Source organism: Canis lupus, chromosome 26, assembly GCF_011100685.1.
Source record: "Canis lupus familiaris isolate Mischka breed German Shepherd chromosome 26, alternate assembly UU_Cfam_GSD_1.0, whole genome shotgun sequence".
Lineage (NCBI taxonomy): Eukaryota > Metazoa > Chordata > Mammalia > Carnivora > Canidae > Canis > Canis lupus.
The window spans coordinates 19,948,077-19,960,556 of NC_049247.1; the positions used below are offsets into that span (position 1 = coordinate 19,948,077).

The window sequence follows — 12,480 nt, forward strand, 5'->3', positions numbered from 1 at the left end:
TTTTCCCATAGGCTATGGGCCACTGCCAAAATCTTTTGATTTAGATTAAAATGGCTGGCAGCGAATTGAAGGAACAGCAGATCAGACTGTGACAATGGCCCAGGTGAATGTGGAGCCGGGTTTGGAAAGAGAGACACAGGTGTGAGGCCATGAGGGTGGAATCAACATGATCCTGCTGTTGCTTTGGGTGCAAGCGGAGGGTGAGGACCCCAGACTCCTGGGCCCAGGTTTGTGCGGGAGGCCAGCATCAGCGCGGTGCCCGATGGCGGTACCCAGGCGAGGGCAGGCGGTGAAGCCAGGCATCAGGGCGGACCTGCGCTCCCCGCCCGGGTCTCTTCCTCTAGAGGCCTCGGCACAGCGGGCCCTGTGAGCAGTTCAGGCCACAGCCAGGTGGGCTTGAGGACAGAACTCTGAGCAGAGATGACACCACAAGGCAGCAAGGCCCGGGAGGGGAGCTGGCAGGGGGTGTTGTAGCACAGATGTCCCGGCCAGGCAAGGCAGGAGGACCTACTCTGTGCTGGGCTCAGTTTCCTATATTATCATGAATCCTAACGCTCACCATGCGAGGTAGGCCCTTATGATCCTCATTTTATTGATAAGGAAACAGGCTTAGGGAGGGCAAGTAATTATACCTAAGGCCACACAGTTAGCGAATGGCAAAGTGAGGAGTTGAACTTGGGTCTGTGGGCTCTGAAGTTGGTCTTGAGGTGTTGGGCCAAGGTCCAGGGTGTTGGGGTTCGGCTCACCGCCTAGCACAGTGCCTGTTAGATCTTGTGGGCGCTTGAAGGTCTTTGGGTGGATGAATGGCTGGGTGAACAAAGGAGGGAGGGAGGGAGGGAGGGAGTGGTGAGCAAATGGCAAAGCTCTCTGGTCAGCAAGCAGCTAAGTATGATTGTGGCCTGTCTCCTAGACCCCAGAAATTTCTGCTAGCCAACCCAAGAGCAAGTCCGACAGTGGCACCAAATCTGGAAACCAGCAAATTTCCCAAGGCAACCAGTTAAGCTCTCCGCAGAACTCAGACATTCCGGGCAAGGAGAGCAAGGGGGCCGGCACCACAGACTCCGTGCTGATGACCAGCATCAATGGCGAGAAGCCCCAGGAATCGGGCCCCACTGGGACACCAGCCAGAAAACCCCTGCCCTTCAAGAGAGGCGTGAGGAGGGGTGACGTGTTGCTGATGGTAGCCAAGCTAGACCCAGATGCATCCAAGCCGGAGCAGAGGACCCAGCCCCGTGATGCCCCTGCTTGCAAGACCCCACCCCCAGCCACAGACCCTGGAGGGGAAAAAAAGGGGGGGACTCCAGGGACTCCTCGTGGCCCCCAGGCCAGCACTAAGGACACAGCCACAAAGGCCGAGAAGCCCCGGACTGAGGGTGTTGGGGACCCAGGCATGGTGCTACTAACAAAACAAGGTGCAGGGGGGAAAGGGGACGGGGCCCCCCAGACCAAAGGGCTGAAAGGGGATGAGCTCCAGGGCAGAGAGGGGCCAGGCCAAGGGGAGCAGGTGGAAACAGCAGAGAAGGGGGCAGAGGACCCCCCAAGCAAGATGGCAAAAGGGAATCTCTCCAAGGATGTGGGTGGTGAAGGGAAAAGGGCTGGGGCCCAAATCCAGGTGAGAAAGTGGGGAGGCCCCCTGGGCAGAAGGAGCAAGTGGGATGGTCCCCAGAGTAAGAAGGACAAGGAAAGTGTCCTCCCAAGTAAGGCAGAGAAGTCAGAGGAACCGCAGATCAAGGTGGAGAAGGGGAGCAAGGAGCAGGAGAAGGCCGGGAAGGGGGGGGACGCTCCCCGAGAGGTGGGCAAAGCAGGCGAGCATCCCAGTGCACCTGGGAGGTCAGGTGAGCCCGGGGCCAAGGTAGGAAAAGGACAGCCCCAGGGTGAGTCCCGGGAGGCCGGTGAAGCTGCAGGGAAGACAGAGAAGGGCTGGAAAGCCCCCAAGGAGGTGGGGGCCCGCGGGGAGACGCCGGCGACTGCTGAGAAGGAGGGCGGGCCACACAGCGCAGCGCGGAAGGCCGGGGAGCCCCGCTCGGGAGCAGCTGATGGGGCCGAGGCCCTGGAGATGGAGGTGGAAGGACCCAGACCCCCTGCTCGGGATGGCCCCACAGAAAGGCCTCGGAGTCGCAGGGAGAGTGAAGAGGGGCCAGGCCTGCCCGAGGGCAGCAGGGGAGCCCAGAGCGAAGATTCGGACCAGGTGAGGGGCTGCGGTCCCGAGCGGGAGGGCGGATTGCTCAAAATGCGGATTCCCGGGCCCCGCCTTGGAGCTCCCATTCAAAAGGCCACAAGTGGGGCCAAGGCATCTGCATTTAAATAAGCACCCCCCCCTTTGCTCTTCCTTGGGGGAAATTCTGCTTTGGGTGGTCCCAGATCCACTGTAAGAAACTCCCACTGACTCCTGGGTTCGCTCCTGATTCGGGGTGGGGTGGGGTGGCGGCCGGGGGAAGTGTCCTCTTGCTCTGATTTATGTGATCTTTGCTCTCAGGCGCCTGAGGACAGATGGTACGAGGCAGAGAAGGTCTGGCTGGTTCAGAAGGATGGATTTACCCTTGGTAATTAGGGGTGTTAACCCCTAAGTAGAGGAGGGTTCCTGTATTTTCTTCTTGTGCCCCCTCTGCCACTAGCTGCAGGTGCTGGATCACGGTTTGGTGGGGGGAAAGGTGAGGGACAAGGAGTCCAGGGTGGGGGTCTGTGGCCTCTGGATTGAGAAGCGTTGAGTGCCATTTGCCCCACCCGGCAGTTGGTCTCCTGGGGACTGTTTCCAAAGGCAATTAAGCTTTGGTAATTAATTATTTAATGAATTCATTGATGCCCCATGCATTGTTCAGCCCCTACTGTGTTCCTCCAGGAAATGAAGTGTGGTGCAAATGGGCAAAGGGGTTTCATCTCACGAGCCCACTGTTGTCAAGTAGTCGTGACCACGCTCTACCGAGAGGCAATTATGAGCCCCAGTCAGAACACGGCTGGGAAGAGTGATTGATTAGTGATGTCTGCCACGGACACCTGGAAGGGGAGGTGGCAGTCCGTATGCTCCCAACCCTCAGGGTGCCTGCCCTGTGCCTGGCACCAAGCCCAAGGTGGGGCAGACCCAGCTGCTGTCCTCAAAGGACTTGGGGTCACAGTTCGGAAACCTCCATGTGAGCAGGCCCCAAGGGGAGACAGTGCTGCCCCCTTCTGACCTGAGCCAGGACACCTATTTAAGCTCCCTGGTCTGGCTTCTCAGCTTAGAGCCTGTCCTCTTTCTCTCTCTGGACTGTCACCAGCAACCGTGCTGAAGCCAGATGAGGGAACAGCTGACCTGCCGGCAGGCAGGGTACGACTTTGCATCGATGCTGACAAAACCATCACCGAGGTGGATGAGGAGCATGTTCACAGGGTGAGCGCTCTGTCTCCCTCCCCACCTACTCCACACCTCTTTCCCCCACCCCTGCAAGAGATTTCCTTACACCTGACTGCAAAGTCTGCTTTGGCCCAAAGCCCCGGAGGGAGTTGTGAGGAAGACCATCATGGAACTCATTGCTCTGCGGGAGGTATATTGTTGAGGGGGCAGGTTGCTGCTCTATCCCTGTGTTCTCTTTATGAGGACACATTAACAGACATTGTTTGTCAGAACTGGGAGTTCACTTTTTGTTTTATGAACATTGCAAATCATGCTATGGAGCAAGTTTCCCTTTTCACCCTGGCTGCCAGGGAACTCAGAGCCAAATTTGCAGCTTGTCGTTAGCTATAGCTTAGGTTTCAATGGCCTATTATTTTGGGTATTACCTTTTCTTTTGGTTGATAAGCCCAATTATGTTTTGCATAATTTTTGTAGCACACCATAAATCTTTTTGAGATTTAGAGTATAATGATGGGGAAAAGGGTCCTGTCCTGATCCTCTTCCATCTCTCACAGACTATTATTAATCAAGAAGGTGTTTCTTCCAGAAGGTCTGTGTGGGCCTCATTCATCATTCCCCTTTCTCCACCCTCTACCCACCCTGGGCGCTCTACCCCAGCTGGTGTTCAGAGTTTGCAGTAGGCCTGTGTCCCTAACAAAGAGGCTGACCCATGGGATCCCTGGGTGGCGCAGCAGTTTGGCACCTGCCTTTGGCCCAGGGCGCGATCCTGGAGACCCGGGATCCAATCCCACTTTGGGCTCCCGGTGCATGGAGCCTGCTTCTCCCTCTGCCTATGTCTCTGCCTCTCTCTCTGTGTGACTATCATAAATAAATAAAAATTAAAAAACAAAACAAAACAAACAAACAAACAAAAAAACAAAGAGGCTGACCCATGAGAGAGCTCAGGCTTGACGCAAACCCCAGAGCCATAGGCCCAGAAAACTCTTTGAAGCTGGAAAGAATAGTAGGAAGCCTTTTAGAATGGATGCCCCAAGAAGCTGCAATCATCCCTTGCTTCTGGAAGGGTTTGGGCCTACTTCCAAGGGATCAATGCATGATGGGCTGACAGAGAAATGGGGCTGTTTGGGCACTGGCCTTGGCCCCCGAGAATCACAGAACACACGCAGAGCTTCCTGGCAAGAGCCGGAGAGGAGGCAACAGCCACGGGCACTTCCTCACTCTGGAACACCACCGTCCGTGTGGTGTTTGAGACCCGGGAGGCTCTCTGAATCTTGCCAAGTCTCTCAGGAGCATCGTCCTCCCGGGGCAGTGAGTTCAGGAAGGAGGACCAGCTTGAGGAGACAGATGGCCCTCAGGATGCACGAAGGGCAAAGGAGCAGGGTACCCTTATTTCACTTGTAGGGTCCTGTTTCTCTCTCTCCAGAGTCCTTGTCTTCTGTCCTGGTGTGTGGCAAACAGCTCTCCAGGGATGGGGTCACCAGGGCTGTGCATGTGTGTGTGTGTGTGTGTGTGTGTGTGTGTGTGTGTGTGTGTGAGGCCAGAGGACACTTTGTGTGATGCTCCACAGGCCAACCCCCCTGAGCTGGACCAGGCTGAGGACCTGGCCTCCCTGGTCAGTGTCAACGAATCGAGTGTCCTGAACACGCTTTTGCATCGCTACCGGGCACAGCTGCCCTGTACCTTCAAGGGGCCAGACCTGATCGTCCTCCAGCCTCCAGGGCCCCCAGCACACTCTGCAGGCAAGGTGAGTGGGATCATAGGGACAGGGCTGGGGACAGGTGCCTCGACAGACACCCATGGGGTGTCCTCAGGGTGTGGGGGTTCCCTCTGCATCTCAGAGGAGAGAGCAGGGCAGCCAAAGCCCCCTGCAAACCCGTCTGTGAGTAGCATCCTGCCAGATACGAGATCCGGGGCATCATGGTCACTGTGGTCATAGTGGTCATCGCAGACCACCTGACCCCCCTCCATAGAGGGGGACGAGGAGTCACAGCTAGAAGCAGCAGGGTCTTGGGGATGGTAACAATGCCAGCAAGTATTGAAGGAGTATCAGCCCTGTGCCAGGCCCTGCTCCAAGCCCCTGAGCAGAAGAGCTCAACGGACGCTCACGCACACCTGAAGAGACAGGGACCCTTACTAGCTGCATGTGACGGATGACATCTGCTGGGCCAGTCCTCAAGCTAAGCCCGGACCGCCAGCCTCTCTGGGCTCTGAAGCCCATGCTGCACATTCGGCAGGCCCGGACACCCACAGACATGGGGACCCAGAAGTCTCCACTCTGCTCGTACTTACTCTTTTCCTGCAAAGTATAGAAATGGCTGGGATTTTTGGTTTTTGATTTCTTTTTTTTTTTTTTTTTTTGGTCAAGACAGTGACAGCAAAGGCGAGCTCTCAGCGCCACCCTGTGGCGAGACCTGCAGCCACACGCGCACCCTCAGCCGGGGCCCCCTGGCTGGTCCCACAGGCTGTTGACTGAGACAGGAGGGAGGGAGAGCAGGGAGGATAGAGAAGCCTGCCCTTGGGGGGCTTCCGTTCTTGACGGGGGAAGACAGGCCCCCACTAGCAAAGACAACCGTGGTCCAGTAGAGCAGCTGAGCGTCAGGGACACGTGGGGACGAGGTCACACCAGTTCTTTGTTATGATCCTAATGTTTCTGGCTCTTGCTCTGAGCGTGATGCCAGCTTCTGGGGGTCTTCAGAGAGGCGTGAGATGGTGTGCCCTGTGCCAGAACAGGCTCCCCTCGGCTGCTGCGTGGAGGGTAGGTGGGAACGGGCTGGACCCCCCAAGACTTCTCTTCCCCACCCCTCCCGGTCAGGTGCTCCCCAGCCCGTGGCCCGTCCAGCCTGGCTGTCCGCTGTGTGCACTCTCCCCTCCCTTGCTGTGAGGGCCGTGCTTCTGGGAGTGCAGCCCAGGCCTCTTGAGCCTCCCAAGAAGCTGATGGTTCCTCTTGCTCCTCATAAGCTCCTGGGAGACTTAGGACAGGCCCTAATGCTGAGCCAGATTCTCGCCGACTACTCTGGCCCGAGGCGTCCATTGCAGATCCCGGGCAGACTAACGTGCAGGCATTGGAAGGTGCCCTGTAAGAGGGAATTTGAGTTCGGTGATGCCCCAGGCCCTGTAACCCTGGGATGAGGGTGAGGCCCCCTCAAAGCGTCCAGCTTCCCCAGTCTAAACCCGAAACCACCTTCTGCGCTTTGGCTGAGTCAAGTCTGGTTCTTCAGATGGCCACCAGGTGGGAGCACAGGCCCGCGGTGAGCCTGGGCCTGGGGCCACCCTGAGATGGGTTTGGTCGGGGCCTGGGCAGGGCTGAGGGTCTCTCTCACTGGAAGTCTGGCCCACTCAGCGGCTGGGAGCTGGGTGTGTGCCTGGGGGTGTGGGGGCACCTAGGTGTGTGAGCATGGGTCTGAGAGTGTGTGGTGTAGATGGGGACACCTTTGTGTGGCTGCGAGCCACGTGGTTGGGTGCATGTGCCTGTGAGCACACCCATGTGCAAGCACGTAAGGCACGTGTGCATGCCTGCACCTGTATGTGTACACGGGGGCCTGGATTAGGAGGATTCTCTTTGCCCTTCCGGCACCCCCTCCCCGAGGGGCCTGACAGATGGGATAGCCTGTCCCCTGAACTTTGGCGTTCCCAGAGTGGGAGGTGGCTCCGGGGCTCAGAACCCCAGGACTCTCTGCCTGCTGCGTGTCCAGAGGCCGTCTCCAGCCAGTGCAGGGACGGAGGGGGGTGCTGGTAGGGGCTTGTCCCACCTTCGTCAGCTTTGGGGTCCTTCTGAGCCCTGTGTTCTGTGTCAGGACAGGGACTCATCATTGTGCCTTGGTGTCTTGGGCAGAAAAGGTGAAAAGGCCAGCAGAGAGCTGGGAATGGGCCTGAGCCCCAGGCCGAAGGTCCAGGCGACAGGAAATGCCACCACACTGTGCTTTGCAGCCCTGGCCCTGCAACGGCACTGGAGGGGGCAGATGGGGTCTTGGCTGGCCCAGCGGTCGCCTGTTTGTCATGCCAGGCTCTCGGATGTCCTCCTCCAGCCAGGCCCGCTGCCCGGCCCATTTCGGTGCCTTCCCACTCACTGTTTCATCTCCCATCGGCCTCTATCCCAAAGGCCAGGCTCAGCCGACTTTCATCAAGGTCACCAGTGGTTTCCATGCTGCCAAACACAATTCCGAATGCGCCGACCTCTGGTTTCCCCTTACTTGGCCCTCAGCTGCATTTGGCCAGGCCAAGCACCGCCCCCCTCCTGCAGACGCTCCCTGCGTGAGCTCCAGGACTCCCCTGTCCTGGATCTCCCCCTGTCCCGCTGGCCCTCCCCCTCAGCCTCCTCTGCTGGTCTCCCTGACCTCGCCAAGGCCCAGTGCCCTGTCCCCACACCTCTTCTCTCCTCCTCTGTAAAGCCCACCTCCCTGGCAATCTCATGCAGGCTCAAGGCTTTAAAACGTCTCCCGTGAGATATAGTTTAATTCCCTATTTTGTTTATCATCTGCCTCTTCCAGCAGAAAGCGAGCTCCGTAGGCAGGGCTGTTTTAAGTCAGATTTATTAAGGTATAATTTACATACAGTTCGATTCACCCTTCCCAGCTTATGGGCCTAGAATTTTCTGACCAACGCGTATAGTTGTGTAACCAACTCAGCCATCAATTACAGGATCGTTCCAGTTCCATGGCCCCTGAGAAGCTCCCTGGAACCTTTGTCGTCACCTTCCACTTCCATGTCCTGCTTTTGGCAGGCACTGATCTGGGCTTTGTTTTATTTTTTTGTTTTTGTTCTTATCATTGGGCCTTTTCTGAAAAGTCATATAATTGGAATCGTGCAGCCGGTCACCTTTGAATTGGCTTCTTCCACTTACCACCATGCATTTGGCATTGGCCCATGTGATTGCGGCGACTGGCCACTGGTTCATCTATGGAGTGCGTGCCCAGTTTGTCTACTCACTGGGTGACCGGTTGTCCTGGTTTCCCCAGGAGGGAAGGGTGTTCTGGGACAGGGGCTCCCGCTGTTACAACCAGGATGGTCGCTTACCTTCATTCACTAGTTAAAAGGCACTTGGGGCTGTTTCTAGTTTCTGGTGATTTTGAATATATTGCCAGAATATAATATATTGAATACATATCCAATAGAACCAGTGGCATGGAGGGTCTTTGGTGAACATAAAGGGTCATTGCTCTTGGGTAGGTCCTTAACAGTGGGATTGCTGGGCTGTATGATGAGCGTCTGTCTCACTTTTTCCCAAGTGACTGTATCATTTGAGCCTTCTTACCAGCATTGTAGGAGATGCCAGTTGCTCTGTGTCTTCACCAGAATGTGGTAGTGAGTGTTACAAAAACTTTTTTTTTTTTTTTTTTTTTTGCCATTCTAAGAGGTATACAATAGTATCTCCTCATGGTTGGGAGGGATTTCCTTTATCCGTTTTGCATAGTGCTCTGCCCCCAGTGCCTGGAACAGTGCCTGCTACATAGTAGACACTCAATAATTTTTTTTAATTGAATGAAAAGTAAATGAATGGATGAGTGGGTGACTGAATGGAGTGGAGGACCTCAGGTATTACCTAAAACTGTTATGGCAAATACATGACACATGTACCATCAGCTACCCCATGCCTCTTCTGTTTTCCTGGCAGACATCACTAATCAATCTTGCCATTTCATCCAGCTGCCTCATTCCGGGCAAGTACTATCCAATAATGAGCCAACACAAGCCTCCTGGGAGCTAAAGAGGAGACCCAGATTCAGAGTAGGCTCAAAGGCTGCCAAAGGACTCACAGTGAGTCAGGGGCAGAACTAAACTCCAAGGCTAGACTTTGGAGTCTAGTCTAGTCTAGGCTATCCCAATTCCAGACTCCTCTGACCAGGCTGGGGTAGGATGGCAGGCAGGCATAGGGGTCAGCGTTCGAGGCTGGGGTAGGGCACTGTCTTGGGGTGCTCCCTGGGCACTGGCTGCGGTGGGAAGATTAATGCCTAGGATCATCTTCCTGCAGGTGCTCAGGGGCCGCCGGGACGGCCTGCCAGCCCACCTTGGCTCCCTAGCAAAGCGGGCATACTGGGCGCTACTGAGCCAGCGGAGAGACCAGAGCATCGTGGCTCTGGGCCGCAGTGGTGCTGGGAAGACCACCTGCTGTGAGCAGGTCCTGGAGCACCTGGTGGCAATGGCAGGCAGTGTGGATGGCAGGGTCTCAGGTACTGTGGTCTCCACGTGATGTGTGTCCGGGGTGGGTTGTGGGAGAGGGTGGGGAGAGTGGGAAGGTGTGCTGGCATTCATGGATCACCTATGTGCAGACCCTGTGCTTGGTTCTGGGCAGGGCCACCTGTCCATTGGACACCCTTGTGCAAATTAGAAAAAGGTGTTCCTTCCTCAAGACATTCACAGCTAACCACAGGAAAATTATCATACACTGACATTGCTAGAGCCAAACACTTGCCTGCCACGTGCTGGGGAATCATCCTAACAAATATACTGACCTATGATTGTGTGATGTAAACGATGGGCCCCTTGGAAATGGTGTCCTTGTGCAGTGCACAATCTGCTGAACTGTACAGGGGACCCAATAAGTAAAGACAGAAGGGCAGGGCCTATGCTCATGAGGAGTTGACAGCCAGAAGGGCAACCGAACTTCGCATATGTGCCAAACTTGAATGCTCTGCACAAAGTGGTGGCAGAGCTGGTTAGGAGAGAGGCAGAGGGAGCTCAGAGGAGAGGAGGGGGTGGGGGGCTTCCTTGGGGAAGCGATGTTTCAGCTAGGCTTTAAAGAAAGAGTGCCAATTAATAATAATAATGACAATATTAATAGTAACTATAATAAATGTTTGCTGAGGACTTAGGCGCCAGTTGTATTCCAAGCATATTAACTTATTTATGATTTAAAGCAGTTCTAAAAAAAAAAAAAAAAAAAAGCAGTTCTATGAGGCAGATGTTATTCTTCAAATATCATAGATGAAACCATTAGGACTCAGTGAGGTTGACTAGCTTGCCTGAGGCCACACAGCTAATACATCCTGGAGCTGAGAGTCGAACCCAGGCCACCTGGCTCCGGAGCTCCAGGCCCTGGGCCCGTGCTCTCAATGTTTCTCTCATTGCTGCACCCCTAAGGAGGCTTTTTGGACATTTTCTCCCCCAATCACCCCCTACCATGAAATCTTATTGTCATAGATATACTGCGTTCTCTTCATGCAGTGCAGGCATGTCTGTGCTTTATACGTAAGAAAGCAACATTCTCCCTACCGGCAAGAATCCGCTTTTGCCCTCTTGGGGGCAATATTCTCCCCACTGAGAATTACATAGTCCCGGAAACATTGCTTTTCTAGTGATCACAATTCTAATACTAGCCACACCGCCTTTGGAGCAGGGACTAAAGGCTTTACATTATTAAAATCTTTTAGTCCTTGTGACAACCGCATGATGTAGGTACTATCATTATTATTATTTTTTAAAGATTTTATTTATTTATTCATGAGACACACACACACACACACACACAAACACAGAGGCAGAGACACAGGCAGAAGAAGCAGGCTCCATGCAGGGAGCCCGATGTGGGACTTGATCCTGGGACCCCAGGGTCACGCCCTGAGCTGAAGGCAGATGCTCAACCGCTGAGCCACCCCGGTGCCCCGACGTGGGTACTATCACTATCCCCATCTTCCGATGGGGAATCAGAGGCATAGGGAGGTTGGTTTGCACATTAGTGATCCAGCAAAGGCAGAGCCATATCAAATCCCCTTAACTGTTATGGGTGCCGCTGTGTCAGTGGGGTTATTCCAAAGCTCTATTGATCACCTACTCTTCCCCGGACCCATAGAAGGGGCTGGGAATGCAGCGGAGAGAGGCACCAGTCTTGGCTCACAGTTCTGCTGTGAGCACATGAGCTTGAGGGTGGGAGTCAGGATAGACTGTATCCAGGTGCCCGGCACAGTGCCTAGCACATAGTAGGTGCCCAGTAAATAGTTGTGGAGAGCCAGCGGGGCTTTTCAAGGCTGCTGCTACCCTGTGAACTACCTCAAAGCAGGCCTGAGAACGTTAATGCCCTGCCCCTCTGGATCAGATCCAGGAGGCCCCTGTCATCGGGCTGTATCTATCCTGGCCGCGCACGTCTCCTTCCTGACTCCATCCTGCTCCCTCTGCATCCTGCTTGCAGTACACAACCAGGGCAGTGGTGGAATGTGTGTGGGTTAGTGTGAGTTGGGGAGGCAGCGGGGAGTCTGCTGGGGCTTGGGCCCAGATGGGCTTGGACTGGTGCAGCTGCCAGTGAGGAAGGTGGTTTTGTGAGAAGTGAGGGCGGTGGCTCCTGGGCCATGGGTGACGCCCTGCCTCCTGCCCCCAACAGTGGAGAAGATCCGAGCTACCTTCACCATCCTCCGGGCTTTTGGCTCTGTGTCCACCAGCCATAGCTGCAGTGCCACCCGGTTTGCCATGGTGATGTCGCTGGACTTCAATGCCACGGGACGAGTCACGGCCGCTCAGCTCCAGGTGCGTGCTCTGGTGGACAGGAGAGGAGGGCCCTTGGTCCTGCAGTATCCCCAGCCCCGGCATAGGGAGGGCCACGTCTCCACCTGGGTCCCTGGGATGTGTCTAAGTTGTGGTGACTCCCCCAGCCGTGGCCACCTCCTCCCTGGCTCGCTCAGCATCCCGGAGCATCGCCGGCCTGTCTGCACCTCTGGATGCTGCAGGGATGAAATATTCATGGGTAAACATATAGCCCAGCCTCTCATCCGCTGGATCCTTACAAGCATAAGCTGACGTGAAACAGCCGCTCGCCAGCCCTCCGCGGCCGGCCGCGTGTACCCGGCACAGGGCCTGCTGGCCCCCAGCACCCCGATGACCATGCCGCTCCCCTTCTCGCCTCACGCATGTTTGAGCAGAAAATAGGACCAGGTTATTAGCAGGGCAGTTTGGACACTGAGCTGGGATGATATCCAGACTCAAAGAAAACTCATAGGTGCCCCCGAAGTCCCTTTTCTGTCCTGGCCCTGCAGTGCCACCAATAGTCAGCACGCGGGTCAGGTTGGTCCAGGTTGGTCAGCTTCTGTTCACCACGAGGGTGTCGAGGGTGTTGGCCGCTGGCTCCGTGCAGCTGTCATTGCCTCTGGGCGCTTTCATCGGGAGAGTGTTGCCCTAGTCGAGGCCCTGGGCGGGCTCCGGGCCAGTGGGATGGGGGACGGTGC

At 55.6% G+C, this 12,480-nt stretch overlaps 1 protein-coding gene across 3 annotated transcripts in view; it reads left to right on the plus strand.

Moving 5' to 3' along the window:
* Nucleotides 1-12,480, plus strand: part of MYO18B (myosin XVIIIB) — a 255,617-nt gene that overhangs the window by 21,765 nt on the left and 221,372 nt on the right. For all 3 annotated transcript variants that reach the window (XM_038575488.1, XM_038575489.1, XM_038575490.1), the window contains exons 4-9: nucleotides 911-2,188; nucleotides 2,477-2,543; nucleotides 3,255-3,367; nucleotides 4,899-5,075; nucleotides 9,300-9,498; nucleotides 11,643-11,785. In XM_038575488.1, coding sequence (XP_038431416.1) covers nucleotides 911-2,188; nucleotides 2,477-2,543; nucleotides 3,255-3,367; nucleotides 4,899-5,075; nucleotides 9,300-9,498; nucleotides 11,643-11,785 — 1,977 coding nt within the window. The remainder of the gene's footprint in view (nucleotides 1-910; nucleotides 2,189-2,476; nucleotides 2,544-3,254; nucleotides 3,368-4,898; nucleotides 5,076-9,299; nucleotides 9,499-11,642; nucleotides 11,786-12,480) is intronic.